The 19460-nt window shown below is 36.6% G+C and overlaps 1 protein-coding gene across 8 annotated transcripts in view; it reads left to right on the top strand.

Moving 5' to 3' along the window:
• FRYL (FRY like transcription coactivator) overlaps positions 1-19460 on the top strand; it is a 272384-nt gene that overhangs the window by 78789 nt on the left and 174135 nt on the right. For 6 of the 8 annotated variants that reach the window (XM_012441090.2, XM_012441089.3, XM_064366933.1 and 3 more), the window contains exon 1: positions 16241-16503. In XM_012441090.2, the coding sequence (XP_012296513.2) occupies positions 16308-16503 (196 nt within the window). In that variant the 5' untranslated portion in view covers positions 16241-16307. Of the gene's footprint in view, positions 1-12806; positions 12933-16240; positions 16504-19460 lie in introns of those variants that run through there. The other 2 variants (XM_012441093.3, XM_064366949.1) reach the window with 1 other exon arrangement.

The following is a 19460-nucleotide window of genomic DNA, read 5'->3' as shown; positions in this document are numbered from 1 at the left end:
CCTTAAATTTAGCAAAGTTGTTTTGGGGCTATAAATTTGGGAGAAATGGGTCATCTAAATCATCTGTCGGAATTTGTGCTTTCATAGTTTCTGTTATAGAAGTCAGGCTTCTAGAACTAAGCTTGCTGGAGGCAGTAAACACAGAAAAAGAGGAAAGACAAACTTTGGAGATTAAATTGTAGCCATTTACTTGCTTTATGACCTTGAGCAGCTATCTTTTCATTTTTCTTTTATTTAACATTTTATTAACTTAGAAACGTTTTCATTGCAATGGTTTTTAGAAAAACATATAAAATATACCTATCATCTGTACACAGTTTCTCTGATGTTTGATCTTATAGGACCTTAGGGTCATAATTAGGCAGAATAAGTCCCATTGTATGATTTTTAAAAACTATACATGTAAAAGGTTAACACATTTATTACAGATGACCCTAGAAAGCATTTTAGATGTTGCATCTTTAAATTAAAAAGAATTTTCCAAGGGGTCACATGATTTTTTCCTCTGACAAGCAAGAACAGAAAATTTTGGATGAATTAATTGAAATTTCTGTTAAATGGTTAAAAATTTATTGTGTGTTTCTCTTGGACATATCATCTTCCAAAGACTTTATAGGCAACTTCTGCAGACTTTAATTCTAGGTTTGGGTGGTAGGGAGAAGAGCATTTTAACTTAAGGGGATCCAGAGAATAATTAATGAAATCAGAAAAGAAAGTCTCCATATGAAGCTACTGAATACATTAGGGTTGGTTAGTCTAGAAAAACCAAGGATGATAGTGGGTAATCTGACAGTCTACAAATTCATGAGGAGTACAAATGGAATAAATAGAAAGCATTCTATTGAGGGTTGAAGGCTGTAACTGCTTTAATGGAAAAAAAGAAGTACCACTTTTTACTATGAATAGTAAAATTGTAAAACAATCTACTATAAATAGTAGGCATAGAAAATAAGTATAAGGAGGATTTTTATCAGAGGCTCTTAATCCATAGTTAGTGGTTGGATTAGGAAGGCTCAACTCTTCAAAGTTATATAAATGTGCTTTTTGGAGGACGATATCTCCATTTCTTTCAGATTTCTAAAGCAATAACTCTGAAAGGCTTAAGCTCTCACTGGAATGTAAGCGCCACAAGGATAGGGATTTTTGTTTGTTTTATTCACTTTTTTCCCCCTCTTACTGGCAGATAGTTCTGCTTAATAAATATTTGTGGAGTGCATGATTTCTGTAAATTTATGTGTGGTATACTTATAGTAATGGTTTTTTTTTTTTTTAAGAAGTTAGGAGTGTAGTACATCCCAGATTTATGTCTCACTGGGCTACTTCTGAATTTGTTCAAAAATTTTTTCTTGGAGTTTAAGTCTAGTAGAATGGAAAGTTTTGTATGATAAATTTGTGATTGAATTCCATTTTTCTGTGCCAACATGAAAATGTAATATGAAAATTATTCTAAAAATACATATTCACCGGTGTATAAGAAAATGTACCACTATGATGCTGCTTTCATTTGATTTAATGAATGAAACTTTTATAAAAAACTTCCTCTTAAAATTGTGAATGGAAAATTTGCTGACTGTCTTCATTAGATTAAGTAGTGTGACAATAACTGCTCTTCTGGCTGAAAATGTAAAGTCAACAAAATGTTGACAAATTCACCTGCAGAGAACATTGCTTTATCAGCAAGAAATTTAGATTTTTGCCGTGAAGCCCAAATATTCTGGCTGAGTATCATTACACAGCATTTTTAGCAGGTTATATAATGTAATCTGTAATTATGTTAGTCAGTATAATATGTTTCCATACTTTTTAAAATTGAAATTTGGGAGAAGGTTAAAAAGAGGCCAGGTGCAGTGGCTCACGCCTGTAATCCCAACACTTTGGAGACTGAGGAGGGTGGATCACTTGAGGTCAGGAATTCGAGACCAGCCTGGCCAACATGGTGAAACCCTGTCTCTACTAAAAATACAAAAAATTAGCCAGGCCTGGTGGTACACGCCTGTAATCCTAGCTACTTGGGAGGATGAGGCAGGAGAATCGCTTGAACACAGGAGTTGGAGGTTGCAGTGAGTCAAGATTGCACCACTGTACTCCCGCCTGGCCAACAGAGCAAGACTCTATCTCAAAAAAAAAAAAAAAATTGACTAAGAGAAGGTTAAATGCAAGTTCATTTTTTAAAAATTGTAAAAGTTATAGCATTTCTTAAAAGAAAAAGTGAATTAACAATTGAAGAGTGATAAAAAAACACTGTTAATTTTACAAATCTTGAATTTTTTTTGGTAATTAAAGGGATGACCATAAATTCTTTTTTTTAAATGATTTTTACCAGTTAGATATAAAAGATACTTGACTAATTGCTTACTGCCTGCACTTGGTTATTTGTGAGCAAATTTTTCTTGTTTTATACAGTCTTTGGCAGATTAAAGAAGTTACTGCATTTTGTTTTTTATAATTATTTTGATATTACAGGAACTATGATTATTTTAAATTTATTTGAAAACTATTGCATCCTCACTCTAAAAGGCTGTCAGAATGCTTGTGTCATTTTGGTTTCTGCATCATTTTAAGAAGCCTTGCAGGATTCCCAGAATTAATTTTAACAGAATAGCAGGAATTGGCACTGATAGATTCCATATCTTACAGTGCAGTTTCTCACTGTAGTTTGAAATATGAATTTCTGTCACCACACCCTCTAGTATTCAAGTATAATGTGAAATACATTTTGAAGTCACATTTAGAGTTTTGAGTTTGGATCTTTGAGGTAATTTGCCCTAATCTTTTTACCCAGTGGCATAATCGTTTTTATAACATTCTATAGGAATGTTAGCATTCCTAACAACTGTTGCCTACAGACTCAATGAGCAGGGACCCCAATCCTTTATGAAGCAGTCTTTTCATTACTTACATACTACTTAAGTTGTTGTTCCTTATGTTGAGCTTAAATCTACCATATGCCAGGCACCATAACTTCTCTGTTCAATTCAAATTGTGGAGTATTCCCAGCATACAGACAAGTATTATGAGTACTGTAATGAACATATCTGATTTTAATTTTTGCTCTATTTGCTTGGGATTATTGTTTCTTATATTAATGTATAATATTAATACACACATCAAATGGCTTCCTAAAATTAAGATAAATAAATTTGTGGCATTTCTGTTATTACTATAGATATTTTGTTCATAAAGGAATGAAGTTCATTTGTTATTTGAACACCTATTCAGCTTTCTTTTGCTTTCTGTACTGAAGTGAAATGAGGCTCCCTGCCTACCAGGACCTCATTTGCCCTGAGGTCCTCCCAAGCACCGGAGGTGAACCACTGTTCACTATTTATTACACATGGAAGCTTCTGCATTATTACTCCGCCTGTAGGTGAAAAGTCTTGCCCTTCAAAGCTTGTACTGATTGGCTGTTTACAGTCTTCTCTTCAGTGTTGTCAGGTACCAACTAATGTCCTTTTTTATTTGAACTTTTTCATTTTCAGTAAGAAAGAACATCAATGATTATTTGTATAGATGACCATGTACAGGTATCAAACCTCTCTGACCTTCACTGTCTCAAAATAGTATTACAAAAGTAGTAGTGGCCGGGTGCAGTGGCTTACGCCTGTAATCCCAGCACTTTGGGAGGCCAAGGCAGGTGGATCACCTGAGATCAGGAAGGAGTTCGAGACCACCCTGACCACCAAGGTGAAACCCTGTCTCTACTAAAAATACAAAAATTAGCCAGGCATGGTGATGTGTGCCTGTAGTCCCAGCTACTTGGGAGGCTGAGACAGGAGAATAGCTTGAACCCGGGAGGCGGAGGTTGCAATGAGCTGAGATCGTGCCGCTGCACTCCAGCCTAGGTGATGGAGTGAGACTTTCTAAAAAAAAAAAAAAAAAAAAAATTCGTAGTAAAAATTACTCTTCTTTACAGATAAAATATTCTCCAATCAAGTGAAATGAAAATAAAAATTAATCCCATGTTAAGTAATATATATGGAGGCAGTATGAAAAAGTGATTGTCATGCAAGTAAACAGACCAAAAACGTCCCAGAAAGACTCTCCCCCTCCCACCAGTCCAGCCCTGATAAAAGTGATTATAACCCATAAAGAAAGCCAGAAAAGTGGGGAGGATCCAAGATGGCCGAATAGGAACAGCTCTGGAGTGCAGTTCCCAGCAAGAACAACAGTGAGGATGAGTGCCAACCACATTTCCTAACAAATTTTCACTGCCCACAGACCAGTAGATTCTGGGGCGGAAAGCGCCATGAGTTTTCAGCATAGTGGTTTCAGCTGGTGCCAGGTTGGCACACAGAATCGCACACAAATTTGGGCGGCCATTTCAACTGGTGCCTGGAATGCCTGGGAGACAGAGCCGCCCATTCAATTGAAAGGGAGAGGGCAGAGACAGGGAGCCAGGCAATCTGGCTCAGTGGGTACCACCCCCAACAAAACAAGCAATCTGAAACGCTCTGGATTGAGAGTTTTGCAGCAAGTACAGCTGGACCCAGGACTTTCCAGTTCAGTTGGGGGAAGGGAAGCCACCACTACCATGCACTACCAAGGCAGTTCACACAGCAGCTGCACAGAGCCTGCAGCAGCTCAGCAACGCTTCTGCTGGCAGACTGTGACTAGACTACTCCATGCAGGGCACGGCATCTATGAAAAAAGGCAGCAGCACAACAGGATCTTATAAATAAAGCTGACCTTCCTAGGACAGAGCACCTAGGAAAAGATGTGGTTATGACTTCTGCTGCAGCAAACTTAAAAGTACCTGCCCAGCAGCTCTGCATGGAACAACGGGGCTCCCAGCACAGCATTTGAGCTCCTGTAAGGGACAGACTGTCTCCTCAAGCAGCTCCCCAACCCCTACCCAAAGAGACACCTCATAAAGGAGAGCTCAGGCTGACATCTGGCAGGTACTCTTCTGGGACGAAGGTAACAGAAGAAGAAACTGGCAGCATCCCTTACTTTTCTGCAGCCCGAACGGGTGATCCCCAGACAAGTGGGGTCTGGAGTGGACCTCCAGCAGTCCTACAGCAGAGGGGCCTGACTGTTAGAAGGAAAACTAAGAAAGAAAGAAATAACTTCATCATCAACAAAAAGGACATCCACTCAGAAACCCCATCCAAAAGTCACCAACTATAAAGACCACAGGTAGATAAAGCCACAAAGATGGGAAGAAACCAGAGCAAAAGGATGAAAACACCAAAAACCAAATGCCTCTCCTTCTCCAAAGGATCACAACTCCTCACAAGCTAGGGATCAAAGATGAATGGAGAATGAATCTGATGAATTGACAGAAACAGGCTTCAGAAGGTGGGTAATAACAAACTTCTGAGAGCTAAAAGAACATCTGCTAACCCAATGCAAAGGAACTAAGAACCTAGAAAAAAGGTTAGATGAGATGCTAACTAGAATAAACAGCTTAGAGAAGAATATAAATGACTTGATGGAGCTGAAAAACACAGCACGAGAACTTCACGAAACATACATAAGTTTCAGTGGCTGAATCAACCAAGCAGAAGAAAGGATATCAGAAATTGAAGATCAACTCAGTGAAATAAAATGAGAAGGCAAGAATAGAGAAAAAAGAGTGAAAAGAAATGAACAAAGCCTCCAAGAAATATGGGATTATGTGAAAAGACCTAATCTATGTTTGATAGGTGTACCTGAATGTGATGGAGAGAATGAATCCAAGCTGGAAAACACTCTTCAGGATATATCCAGGAAAACTTCCCCAACCTAGCAAGACAGGTCAATATTCAAGTCCAGGAAATACAGAGAATACCACAAAGATATTCCTTAAGAAGAGCAACCCCAAGGCACATAATCGTCAGATTCACCAGGGTTGAAATGAAGGAAAAAATGCTAAGGGCAGCCAGAGAGAAAGGTTGGGTCACCCACTAAAGGAAGCCCATCAGACTCACAGTGGATCTCTCCACAGAAACCCTGCAAGCCAGTAAGAGAGTGGGGGCCAATATTCAACATCCTTAAAGAAAAGAACTTTCAACCTAGAATTTCATATCCAGCCAAACTAAGCTTCATAAGCGAAGGAGAAATAAACTCCTTTATGGACAAGCAATTGCTGAGAGATTTCGTCACCACCAGGCCTGCCTTACAAGAGCTCCTGAAAGAAGCACTAAACAAGGAAAGAAGCAACCAGTACCAGCCACTCCAAAAACATACCAAATGGTAAAGATCATCAACACAATGAAAAAAATGTGTCAACTAATGGGCAAAACATCCAGCTAGCCTCAAAATGGCAGGATCAAATTCACATATAACAATATTAACCTTAAATGTAAATGGGCTAAATGCCGCAATCAAAAGACACAGACTGGCAAATTGGATAAAAAGCCAAGACCCATTGGTGTGCTGCATTCAGAGAACCCATTTCATGTGCAAGGACACACATAGGCTGAAAATAAAGGTATGGAGGAAGATTTATCAAGCAAATGGAGAGCAAAAAAAAAGGAGTTACAATCCTAGTCTCTGATAAAATGGACTTTAAACCAACAAAGATCAAAAGAGACGAAGGGCATTACATAATGCTAAAAAGATCAATGCATCAAGAAGAGCGAACAATCTTAAATATATACACACCGAATATAGGAGCACCCAGGTACAGTACATAAGGCAAGTTCTTAATGACCTACAAAGAGACTTAGACTCCGACACAATAATAGTGGGAGACTTTAACACTCCACTGTCAATATTAGACAGATCAATGAGACAGAAAATTAGTAAGGATATCCAGGACTTGAACTCAGATCTGGACCAAGTAGACCTAATAGACATCTACAGAAATCTCCACCCCAAATCCACAGAATATACATTCTTCTCAGCACCACATTGCACCTACTCTAAAACTGACCTCATAATTGGAAGTAAATCATTCCTCAGCAAATGCAAAAGAACGGAAATCATAACAGTCTTTCAGACCACAGGGCAATCAAATTAGAACTCAGGAATAAGAAACTCACTCAGAACTGCACAACTCCATGGACTGAACAACTGGCTCCTGAACGTCGACTGGATAAACAATGAAATGAAGGCAGAAATAAAGATGTTCTTTGAAACCAATGAGAATGAAGACACGATGTACCAGAATCTCTGGGACATATTTAAAGCAATGTCTAGAGGGAATTTTATAGAATAAATGCTCACATGAGAAGCAAGGAAAGATCTAAAATTGACATCCTATCATCAAAATTGAAAGAGCTAGAGGAGCAAGATCAGAAAAACTCAAAAGCTAGCAGAAGATAAGAAATAACTAAGATCAGAGCAGAACTGAAGGAGATAGAGACACAAAAAACCCTTCAAAAAATCAGTAAATCCAGGAGCTGGTTTTTTGAAAAGATCAACAAAATAGACCGCTAACCAGATTAATAAAAAAGAAAAAAAAAATAGAAGAATCAAATAGATGGAATAAAAAATGATAAAGGGGATATCACCACTGATTCCACAGAAATACAAACTACAATCAGAGATTACTACAAACAACTCTATGTGCATAAACCAGTACACCTGGAAGAAATGGATAAATTCCTGGACATTTGCACCCTCCCAAACCTAAACCAGGAAGAAGCCGAAACCTTGAACAGACCAATAACAAGGGCTGAAGTTGAGGCAGCAATTACTAGCCTACCAACCAAAAAAAGTCCAGGTCCAGATGGGTTCACAGCTGAATTCTACCAGACGTACAAAGAGGAGCTGGTACTTTTCCTTCTGAAACTATTCCAAACAATCCAAAAAGGGAATCCTTCCCAAATCGTTTTATGAGACCAACATCTTCCTGATACCAAAACCCAGCAGAGACTCAACAAAAAAAGAAACCTTTGGGCTAGTATCCATGATGAACATACATGCAAAAATCTTCAATAAAATACTGGCAAACTGATTGCAACAGCACATCAAAAAGCTATCCATCACGATCAAGTAGAATTCATTCCAGGGACGCGAGGCTGGTTCAACATACACAAGTGTATAAACGTAATCCGCCACATAAACAGAACCAAAGACAAAAACCACATGATTATCTCAATAGATGCAGAGAAGGCCTTCCACAAAATTCAACAGCCCTTTATGCTAAAAACTCTTAATAAACTAAGTATCGCAGGAACGTATCTCAAAACGATAAAAGCTATTTATGACAAATCTACAGCCAATATCATACTGAATGGGCAAATACTGAAGCATTCCCTTTGAAATCCAGCACTAGACAAGGATGCCCTCTCTCACCACTCCTATTCAATATAGTATTGGAAGTTCTAGCTGAACAATTAGGCAAGAAAAAAATAAAGTCTATTTAATTAGGAAAAGAGGAAGTCAGGTTTTCTCTGCTTGTAGACATGATGGTATATTTAGAAGGCCCTATCATCTCAGCCCAAAATCTCCTTAAGATGATAAGCAACTTCAGCAAAGTCTCAGGATACAAAATCAATGTGCAGAAATCACAAGTATTCCTATACACCAATAACAGACTTAAAGAGAGCCAAATCAATAATGAACTGCCATTCACAATTGCTACAAAGAGAATCAAATACCTAGGAATACAACTAACAAAGGATGTAAAGGACCTCTTCAAGGAGAACTACAAAGCACTGCTCAACAAAATAAGAGAGGACACAAACAGATGGAGAAACATTCCATGCTCATGATTAGGAAGAATCAATATTGTGAAAAGGGCCATACTGCCCAAAGTAATCTATAAATTCAACACTATCCACATCAAGCTACCAATGACCTTCTTCACAGAACTGGAAAAAACCACCTTAAACTTCATATGGAACTGAAAGAGAGCCCGCATAGCCAAGACAATCCTAAGCAAAAAGAACAAAGCCAGAGACATCACGCTACCTGATTTCAAACTATACTACAAGGCTACAGTAATCAAAACAGCATGGTACTGGTACCAAAACAGAGATAGAGATCAATGGAACAGAATAGAGGCCCTGAAGACAATGCCACAAATCGACAACCACCTGATTTTTGACAAACCTGACAAATACAAGCAATGGGGAAAGGATTTCCTGTTTAATAAATGGTGTTGGGAAAACTGGCTAGCAGTGTACAGAAAGAAGAAACTGGACCCCTTCCCAACACCTTACACTAAAATTAACTCCAGATGGATTAAAGACTTAAACATAAGACCTAACACCATAAAAACCCTAGAAGAAAACCTAGACAAAACCATTCAGGACATAGGCATGGGCAACGGCTTCATGACTAAAACACCAAAAGCATTGGCAATAAATGCCAAAATAGACAAATGGGACCTAATTAATCTCCAGAGCTTCTGTGCAGCAAAAGGAACAATCATTAGAGTGAACTGGCAACCAACAGAATGGGAAAAATATTTTGCAATCTACCCATCTGACAAAGGGCTAATATCTAGAATCTACTAAGAACTGAAACAGATTTACAAGAAAAAAACAAACCCATCCAAAAGTGGGTGAAGGATATGAACAGACACTTTTCAAAAGAAGACATATATGAGGCCAATAAACATATGAAAAAATGCTCATTATGACTGGTCATTAGAGAAATGCAAATCAAAACCACATTGAGATACCACCTCACGCCAGTTAGAATGGCAATCATTAAAAAATCTGGAGACAAGAGATGCTGGAGAGGATACGGAGAAATAGGAACACTTTTACACTGTTGGTGGGAGTGTAAATTAGTTCAACCATTGTGGAAGACAGTGTGGCGCTTCCTCAAGGACCTGGAAATAGAAATTCCATTTGACCCAGCAATCCCATTACTGGGTATATACCTAAAGGATTATAAATCGTTCTGTTATAAAGACACATGCACATGTATGTTCACAGAGGCACTGTTTACAATAGCAGAGACCTGGAACCAACCCAAATGCCCATCGACGATAGACTGGACAAGGAAAATGTGGCACATATACACCATGGAATACTATACAGTCATAAAAAATGATGAGTTTGTGTCCTTTGTAGGGGCATGGATCAATCTGGAAACCATAATTCTCAGGAAACTGACACAAGAACAGAAAATCAAACACTGCATGTTCTCACTCATAGGCGCGTGTTGAACAATTAGAACACATGGACACAGGGAGGGGAGCATTACACACTGGAGTCTGTTGGTGGGGGTAAGGGAGGGACAGCTCCCCAGTGATAATATGCAGAGAAATGCCAGATGTAGGTGACGGGGGGATGGAGGCAGGAAACCATATTGCCATGTGTATAGCTATGCAACAATCCTGCATGATCTGCACATGTACCCCAAAACCTAAAGTACAATAAAAATAAATAAATAAATAAGTTTTCTCTTACCAAAAAAAAAAAAAAAAGCCAGAAAAGTATAAATGACATATTTTCCATGGTTACCAAAAGATGCATTTATTTTTATCAAAAATGAAAAGTTAAAAATAGGAAGGCTGTGTGTCTACTGAAGAAGTGTTGCAAACTTTGGGCAAATATTGATAAGTCTTCAATGAGTGACATAGTGCCATGACAGTGTGATTACAAGAAGAATAAACACATACAACAAAAGCATGACATTAGCACTTGCTATTTCTGGACAGAAGGCTGTTCAAAAACAAACCCAAATGAAATACCTGGACATGGTGACACAAATCGGTCCTAGGTGGGATTTTTGCAATATTCCTAAAATTGCATTGTACTCCAGTAGTGACTGGTTTTGAGATTTGTCCCAGAAGATGAAGTGAAAGATAATTTAAAACTCATTAAATATTGTCCAATGTAGGACCATACCCACAAGATATGACATGCTATTTGTCACATTAATTTATTTTAGTTCGATGGGGAAATGATGCCATGAACCTAAGATAAGTAAAGTATAAAGAATTATGGCGGGCCGGGCGCGGTGGCCCACGCCTGTAATCCCAGCACTTTGGGAGGCCGAGGCGGGTGGATCACGAGGTCAAGAGATCGAGACCATCCTGGTCAACATGGTGAAACCCCGTCTCTACTAAAAATACAAAAAATTGCTGGGCATGGTGGCGCGTGCCTGTAATCCCAGCTACTCAGGAGGCTGAGGCAGGAGAATTACCTGAACCCAGGAGGCGGAGGTTGCGGTGAGCTGAGATTGCGCCATTGCACTCCAGCCTGGGTAATGAGAGCGAAACTCCGTCTCAAAAAAAAAAAAAAGAATTATGGCAGGATTGTAGCTATCATATTTATAATAGGTTTTAGAAATATTTGATGGAGTAGTCAGAAATTCCAGTAAATTGGAATGATATTATGAGCAAGCACAAACAAGTTAGTATTTTATTCATATTTCCCAGATTTTTGGCTTTGAATATTTGGCTTTAGTCATGATTTAATTGATTATTCTGTGACTATTATATTTTTCTAACTTGGCTAAAGGAATTTCAAATTAAGACTATTCAGTACAAAATTAATATTTCAGGATTTTTAACTTTTTCTGTTGGGTTGGGGATTAAATTCATTAAAGAGAAAAACTAGTATCCAACTGGTTATTATTTAAAATAAAGCTAACTTGAGTTCCAATGCCAGATGACAAATTTGTCTTATTTTTGCTATAGAAAAATGCCAAGACTGGCTGGGTGCGGTGGCTGACACTTGTAATCTCAGCACTTAAGGAGGCCGAGTCAAGTGGATCACCTGAGGTCAGGAGTTGGAGACCAGCCTGGCAACATGGTGAAACCCACATCTCTACTAAAATTACAAAAATTAGCTGGGCCTGGTGGCAGACGCTTGTAATCCCAGCTACTCAGGAGGCTGAGGCAAGAGAATCGCTTGAACCTGGGAGGTGGAGATTGCAGTAAGCTGAGACTGTGCCACTGTACTCTAGCCTAGTCAACAAGAGCGAAACTCTGTCTCAAAAAAAAAAAAAAAAAAAAAAAAAAAAGCCAGGACTTTTTAATGGTAATAAAACATGAATTTTTTTTATGTTAACTTGGAGTCCGTTTAAATGGTAAAAAGATAACTCCCTGTGGTCATTTGCTTTATTCTCAGTAACCATCCAGGTATTACAGATATGGTACTGTAGTTCATGGTCCATGACCTCTCAGAGTTACTGTAAGTAGACTTTGAAAAATGTGCATCCCAAATATTATCTGTAGGTGTGATAAATATCAGGTCTAGCAGATACATGAACTATTTTACAAATCTATATTTTAGTGAATAAAATAATATATTATTGAATAGTTAAGTTATGGTGTATTAGTTTAACCATTGGCTAGTGAAAGCATTATTGTTACTCTATACAGAAGAAAAGGAGGAGAAAAACTATAGATTAAAAGTTATTTAAGAGATATGGTTACAATTGCCTGTATGAATTTTGTTTAAATTTAGAGAGAACAGACCGTTAAAAGGGCACTTATGAGACAATTGGGGAAATTTGAGTGCTGATTAGTAGTTAGTATTATATTATTAATATAAGTATTATAATAGCATTAGCTTGTTTTTACAAAGTAAATCCTTGTCTTAGATACCTAATGAATTATGTACAGATGAAATGTTATGATGTCTGGAATTTGCTTCAGAATAATCCAGTATGGTGGGATAGAAGTGGGGCGGGTGGATGAAGATATAAATGAAACATGATTTGCCATGAGTTAATTGTTGAAGCTGGGAATGGTGGGGGTTTCGTGATACTATTCTTAATAATTTTGCATTAGTTCAAAATTTTCCATAATAAAATACTTAGAAAAATTGTTATGCAGTGTTACTGAAAGGATATCTGCAGCACTAGGTGACGCTGGTGTGTAAAATGTGTTCAGAAGAATGGATGTGAGTGACATACAGGTGTACTTATTATAAACACACCGAATATGTAAATGTATTTTGGTTTTTTTTCAGAGCTAAAGCCATTTATTGGAATCTTGGATGGTTAACATCTAAATGCTTCATTCCTGAAACCACTCAAGAATCATAGGATTAGATGATCCACGTTACCACCAAGGAATTACTGTCTCAAGTGATAGGGTAAGATTGTAAATATTCTCAAGACTAAATAGTGATTGAGGTCTGAAAAGATTTTTAAATGCTGCATTGTAGCTGTGAGCTTTTACTATAATTTCTTCAGCCTATAACTATTATACCAGGAGTTAAAAGTTGTGGTAATCAGCTAAAGTGCTTAGAAGTATCAGCATGTAAACAAGGCATTATGGCATTTCTTCCTCATAGATCCTGTTAGTAATAGTTTTGTTACTGGAATGCTTCCCCTTTGCTGTATGTCTCAGGGTGGATTCTTTTGATGTTTATTAGGAATCAACACCTATAATGAGGGGGCTTAGGAAGCAGATGAAGCAAAGGAAATTGAACTGCAGTGCAGGCTCAACAAAGTTTTGGCCAACCCTACAGGGAGTATTATAACTGTGAGAGTTTATTTCCCTTCTTAAGTAGTCAGCTTTTTTGGGAGAGAGACGTATCTTCAGTGCCTTTGTATCTTGCACAGATCATTGGAGAAGCTATTCAAAAAATATTTGTTGAATGAAGGAAATCAGAGAAAAATCTTTGGTCTCTTCTGTAACCCCTAATCCTTGTCCCTTTTACCTTAACCCTTCCTCTCTCCCCTTGAAAGTGCAGTTCAGAATGGTGAGGTTAACAGTCACACAAATGGTTGTCTTGCATGTCATGAACAAACATGAATTAGCATTCTTCTATGTACCACTGTGTTTCTGGGCTTCATAGATAAGGACGACCTGCAAAGGGACCTGGGGAAAACCACAGACATAAAATGTAAAGAACATGAGATCATGAGGAAGGGAGGGAGGGGGGAGAGAGAGAGAGAAGGGAGGAGGAAGTGGGGGGGGGGGAGAGAGAGAGAGAGAGAGAGAGAGAGAGATCCGTTTTAGGCATATTGAGGCATGCAGTTTACCATTCTAAGCAGTTGCTTTTTCTGTTTGTGGGGAATATAGGCTGATTGGATTTTAATTTTGATACTTTTATGATCAAAGATTAAGAAACAATCTACTTCTTAGATGCATTTTTTTAAAGTTAATGCTTTTTTCTTATTGAATATATACCTGCTTTAAGGGCAACAGATTTATGTCTTTTACTCGACTTTGTTGTTTTTTTCCTTTTTTTTATAGGAGTTCTTGAGACAGAATTTGTATTAATAAATCCTTAAACTTTCTCTGGACCTTAATTCTTTCTTTCTTTCCTTTCCTTTCCTTTCCTTTCCTTTCCTTTCCTTTCCTTTCCTTTCCTTTCCTTTCCTTTTCTTTTCTTTTCTCTTTCTTTCTTTCTTTCTTTCTTTCTTTTTCTTTCTTTTCTTTCTTTCTTTTCTTTCTTTCTTTCTTTCCTCTCTTTCTTTCTTTTGAGACGGAGTTTTGCTCTTGTTACCCAGGCTGGAGTGCAATGGCGCGATCTTGGCTCACCGCAACCTCCACCTCCTGGGTTCAGGCAATTCTTCTGCCTCAGCCTCCTGAGTAGCTGGGATTACAGGCACACGCCGCCATGCCCAGCTAATTTTTTGTATTTTTAGTAGAGACGGGGTTTCACCATGTTGACCAGGATGGTCTCGATCTCTTGACCTCGTGATCCACCCGCCTCGGCCTCCCAAAGTGCTGGGATTACAGGCGTGAGCTACCGCGCCTGGCCCTTAATACTTTATTAATTAATGCTTTGCATGTAAAGGATCTTCAATTAATGCTTTTAAAATAAATTTAAAAAAGAATAGTTGACTTCATAAGTAATGTGGTAGGAGAATAAGGATTAAAAACAAAGTGGCCGAGCATGGTGTCTCTTGCCTGGAATCCCAGCAGTTTGGGAGGCCAAGGCAGGCGGATCACCTGAGGTCAGGAGTTTGAGACTATCCTGCCCAACATGGTGAAATCCTGTCTCTACTAAAAATGCAAAAATTTGCTGGGCATGGTGGTGCATGCCTGTAGTCCCAGCTACTCAGGAGGCTGAGGGAGGAGAATTGCTTGAACCCAGGAGGCAGAGACTCCAGTGAGCTGAGATTGTGCCACTGCACTCCAGCCTGGGCAACAGAGCAAGACTTCATCTCAAAAACAAAAACAAACAAACAAAAAAAAAACCAAGCAAACAAAAAAAAAAAAAACAAAGTAAAAAAACCAGAAATGTACCCATTTATCTATTACAACTATTTTTTCCTCATATCTATGTAGACTGTATGTGCTTCATCTTTTGAAATACTATGCAAAGTGTTTTCTTCATGTTGAGTATTGGCAGAATGAGATTATATTGTGTTTCACTGAGTGAATCAGATTTAAAAAATTATGTATCATTCAAAGATATATGATTGCTTAGGGTTTTGTTCTTGTTGTTGTTGTTTATACTTTTAAGTTCTGGCGTACATGTGCAGAACGTGCAGGTTTGTTACAGAGTTAAACACCTAATGGTGGTTTGCCTTAGGGGCTTTGCTCTATCTGTTACCTTTTAGATTTCCTTCTTGCTCACTTAACCCCACCAGAGGGCAGGCAAAGGAAGGGAGAGAAGAAGATAGTACTTTCAGTTTTCAAAGTCTTGTAGATATTCTTTTATTGGACTCTCTTGTTATACTTCTGAATTATATTAAGGCAGTAGGGTTGGCTACTTTTGCTATTTTAAAATATTTTGTAGAGTGCTCAATTATTTTGAAAATCATATAATGTTGATGACTGTTTTTATATTGAATTTAAGTATTTATACTTTAAATTCTTCAGCTTTATGTTTTTAGATCCATATATTTAAAATTAATCATTGTTTTTGGTTATTCCTGCCAAAGTTTTCATCATTACTCTTGATAAACACCACTGATTGTAATAGGGAGGTTTTTTTTTTTTTTTTTTTTTTTTGGGTATTTAAAAGTAACCTTAGAATGTTCATAATACAGAATAAAGTTTTAAGTGACGCCTTTTTATGTTTTATAAAAGTTGACATTCCTGAGGTCTGTTAGTAAATTTTCAAAATGATAAGAATTATCTTTTGAATACAAGTTACTGTTTTACATGTCAGCTCTAAGTTTATTTAAAAGGAAGATACGCCTCAGGCCAAAGTAAATTTCTCTTTACACAGTGAAAGTTCTGAAAATCTACATGTTAAACTAGGTGGATGCTCAACATTTTATAGATTCAGTATTGTCGTTAGCACCCATTGTACGTGTATGCCCACATGAAGTGCAGTTTCATGGTCTGTAGCTGTTTGGTTTGTTATCAGCATGAACAGTAAATGTCCTAAAAATCAGCTTCAAAACAGCTGGCCATTGACCAACTGGGGTTTAGCACCGCCTAAATTCACATGACGTTTATTTGCTCTTTGACACACATAGTGTACCTGAACTTCTCATCAAGGAAGTTGGTATAGACACCTTTCTGTGTGCTTGTGGGTCTAGTAATGTAGAAGAACCTTAAAATGGATTTTTTAAAGAGAGTTGTTCCTCCCATTCTTTCGGGAGATGTGGTTTTGGATACTAGTGTTCAGGAAAGTTCCCCAAGGTTAGTTAAGATGAAACGTCTTAGTTTGCTTTCTTCAGAGAAGACGATAGATGAGCAAGGTGGACCTAATTTCTGTCATAGTAATTGTGGCAAATACGAACACCAACAACTAGGTAAAGTAAAAACGTATTTCCTTCTGTCCTTTAAAAAAGTATTTTAGGAAAGTAAAACTATTTTTACAAGTATGAATTCTAGTGATCATGAATATCTTGAAAATCAACTTTAAATATTAAAATGTTTAATGAAGTATATAGTTGGCCTACTTTATTAATAATAAAATTTTTGCTTCAAGTATAGCTGGAGAAATATTTATGCTGTAAGTCAAGATAAAACTTTAATGCACTTAATAGTACTGATGAAAATATTTGCAAAATATTTTTGAAGTGTTATTGAGAATATGTTAGTTACACCTATAGGATATGCAAACAAAAAATAAGATACTGAATTGTTACTATATAAACCACTTGAATTTTGTTTAAAAATATGTTCCATTGTTTTATTTTAAAAGATAGTGAGTATTTGGGGTGAAGTATTGAAAAGTTAAATCTTTGAATAGAATGAGGATTATTTTGTATCATAGTATTTCTGTTACATGTAATCCTGCAAAGCTAAATATAATGCTCTTTAAAGTTTGAGAGGATAATAATTAATATGTTTCAGGATAAACATCAGCTTGGATATAGTAACTAGCAAATATTAGAGGAAAGGAAAATTACTTAGGAAAAAGATGAAAAAATGCTTCAAGTTTTCAAATATTTGGTTAAAACAGTTTAAAATGTTCTCTATGATTATTATTATTTTTTTAATTTTAGGGAGTAAATAACTGTAAATAAAAAAAACCTCTCTGCAAGTTTCATATGTGCTATAACTGTTTTCTATGCATATTTTAATATGCATACATATTTAAGCATGCACATACACATTTTAATAGCAGAATTTGAAAAAATGAGACTTACTGTCCAAGTCACTCTGATACTTGCTTTTTCACTTAGTGCATAGACATCTTTCTGTCTCATTTGAAATGTGTTTTTTTGTGTGGATATAATGATTTATTCAGTTCCTTATTGAGGAACATTTAGAATGACTACTTTTTAGTTACTAAAAATAATTATGTAGTATTCATTGATATATCACTTTATACCTTGGGATAATTGCTTATTAGTATAAATTTTCATATACACTAAATTTTTTTAAAAATTTATTTTTAAAAATTGACGTAATTGTACATATTCATGGGTCACATAGCGTTGTTTTGATACATTGTATAGTGATCATATCAAAGTCATCAGCATATCTGTCATCTCAGACATTTATCATTTCTTCGTGTTAAAAACATTCAATATTTGAAACTGTATATTATTATTACTATGATCATCTGCTGTGATATAGAACACTAGAACTTATTTCTCCTGTCTAGCTGCAATTTTGTATCCTTTAACAAATCTCTCCCTATTCCCCCACCTTCCCCCTGCACTTCCTAGACTCTCCTATCTTCTTTTTTACTGCTTTTTAAATTTTGATAGAAAATGCCAATACCATTAAAAACTTTATCAATTTAAGCTCCTTCTCATCATACATATTTCCTTAAAAAGAAAGTATGGCATACTTTCTTTTTCAAAATACCAGTTACGTAAAAGAATGAAGAAGGAGCTTTTACATTTTAAACAGAAATATATATTGATATCTACTATGTCCTGGTATTAGAGATTACCAGTTTTTTATTCTCTCTGCTTATTTGAGTAGAAATGGAAATGAGGCCACTGATGGATTGTCACTTCATAATTTCAGTTAAAAAATTTGTAAATCGGCCATCACTTGGTTTCGTGTTCAACAGTGTATAAGTGAAAATATGTATATATTAATATGTGCAGTTACTTGAATAATTTAGTTGCTTTCTTCACTTTACTACAGCCTACATAATTGGACTTAGTATTTAAATGTAATATGCTATGCCTATTTATATGGCTCCTTACTTTTATCTCTGAACTTGTTCTTTTTTTTTAAAGACTACCTTATACTGTTAAATATAGCACACGTTACAAGGTATAATAATTAGATTTTGTGATTTGTATTTGCAAGTAAGCTGTCAATCTAATGATTAAGAATTTCCCATGGTTTATGTGTTTTTACTAATTAAGATCAAAATAAAACATAATCATGGAACACCAAATAATCTGATGTCTGTTGAAATTTCTGAGGCTACACGTTCTTTGTGGAATAAATAACTCTTGCATGATTTTTCTCTTCAAAAATAAAATTCAGGACTGAGGATAGGGAAGCAAAAAATAAATAAATAAAATTCAACTTTAGGAAATGACTATGAAAATTAATTTAAAGAACTTATTTGGCAACTTATGTAGAGATATTTAGTTTTAAAGCTTCTTACTCTTCAATTTCCGTCTACTGATCAATTGAAATTGAATCTCAAGATTCAATTTGAATCTTGAATCTCAAGATTTGGCACTAAATTTATATTGCATATACAAATTATAAACACAACAGTTCATACCAATGTATACATAGGTTACTTGCAACTCAGCATAAATGAATCTTACTTCCTATTTACTGGTGGTTCTGATATAGAGATAATGCAGTGGTTTAACCAGAAGTTATAGTTTTGTTCATTTAATGAAAGGAGAAATTGATGATATGGAAAGATTTCTTGTAAAAAAAAAAATGCAAAGAAAGAGCTGTTCTTTTAGAGAAAAACAGACATGTAATCTCAAAGCTGTATACTTGAATAAGTTGTTTCCAACTTCTTTAATTATTAATTCAGTATTTCAAAAGTTATTTTTTTGGGCCAGGCACGGTGGCTCACGCTTGTAATCCCAGCACTTTGGGAGGCCGAGGCGGGCAGATCACCTAAGGTCAGGAGTTCGAGACCAGACTGGCCAACAAGGTGAAATCCCATCTCTACTAAAAATACAAAAATTAGCTGAGGGTGGTGGCAGACATTAGTAATCCCAGCTACTCAGGAGGCTCTGAGGCAGGAGAATCGCTTGAATTGCTGAGGTGGAGGTTACGGTGAGCCAAGATTTCAATACTGCTCTCCAACCTGGGCGACAGAGCG

Source organism: Aotus nancymaae, unplaced genomic scaffold (genome assembly GCF_030222135.1).
Source record: "Aotus nancymaae isolate 86718 unplaced genomic scaffold, 86718_ANA_hifiasm-v0.15.2.pri h1tg000006l, whole genome shotgun sequence".
In the NCBI taxonomy this organism is placed as follows: domain Eukaryota; kingdom Metazoa; phylum Chordata; class Mammalia; order Primates; family Aotidae; genus Aotus; species Aotus nancymaae.
Note: the sequence above shows the minus strand (reverse complement) of the source record. Positions and strands in the feature narration are given on the sequence as shown.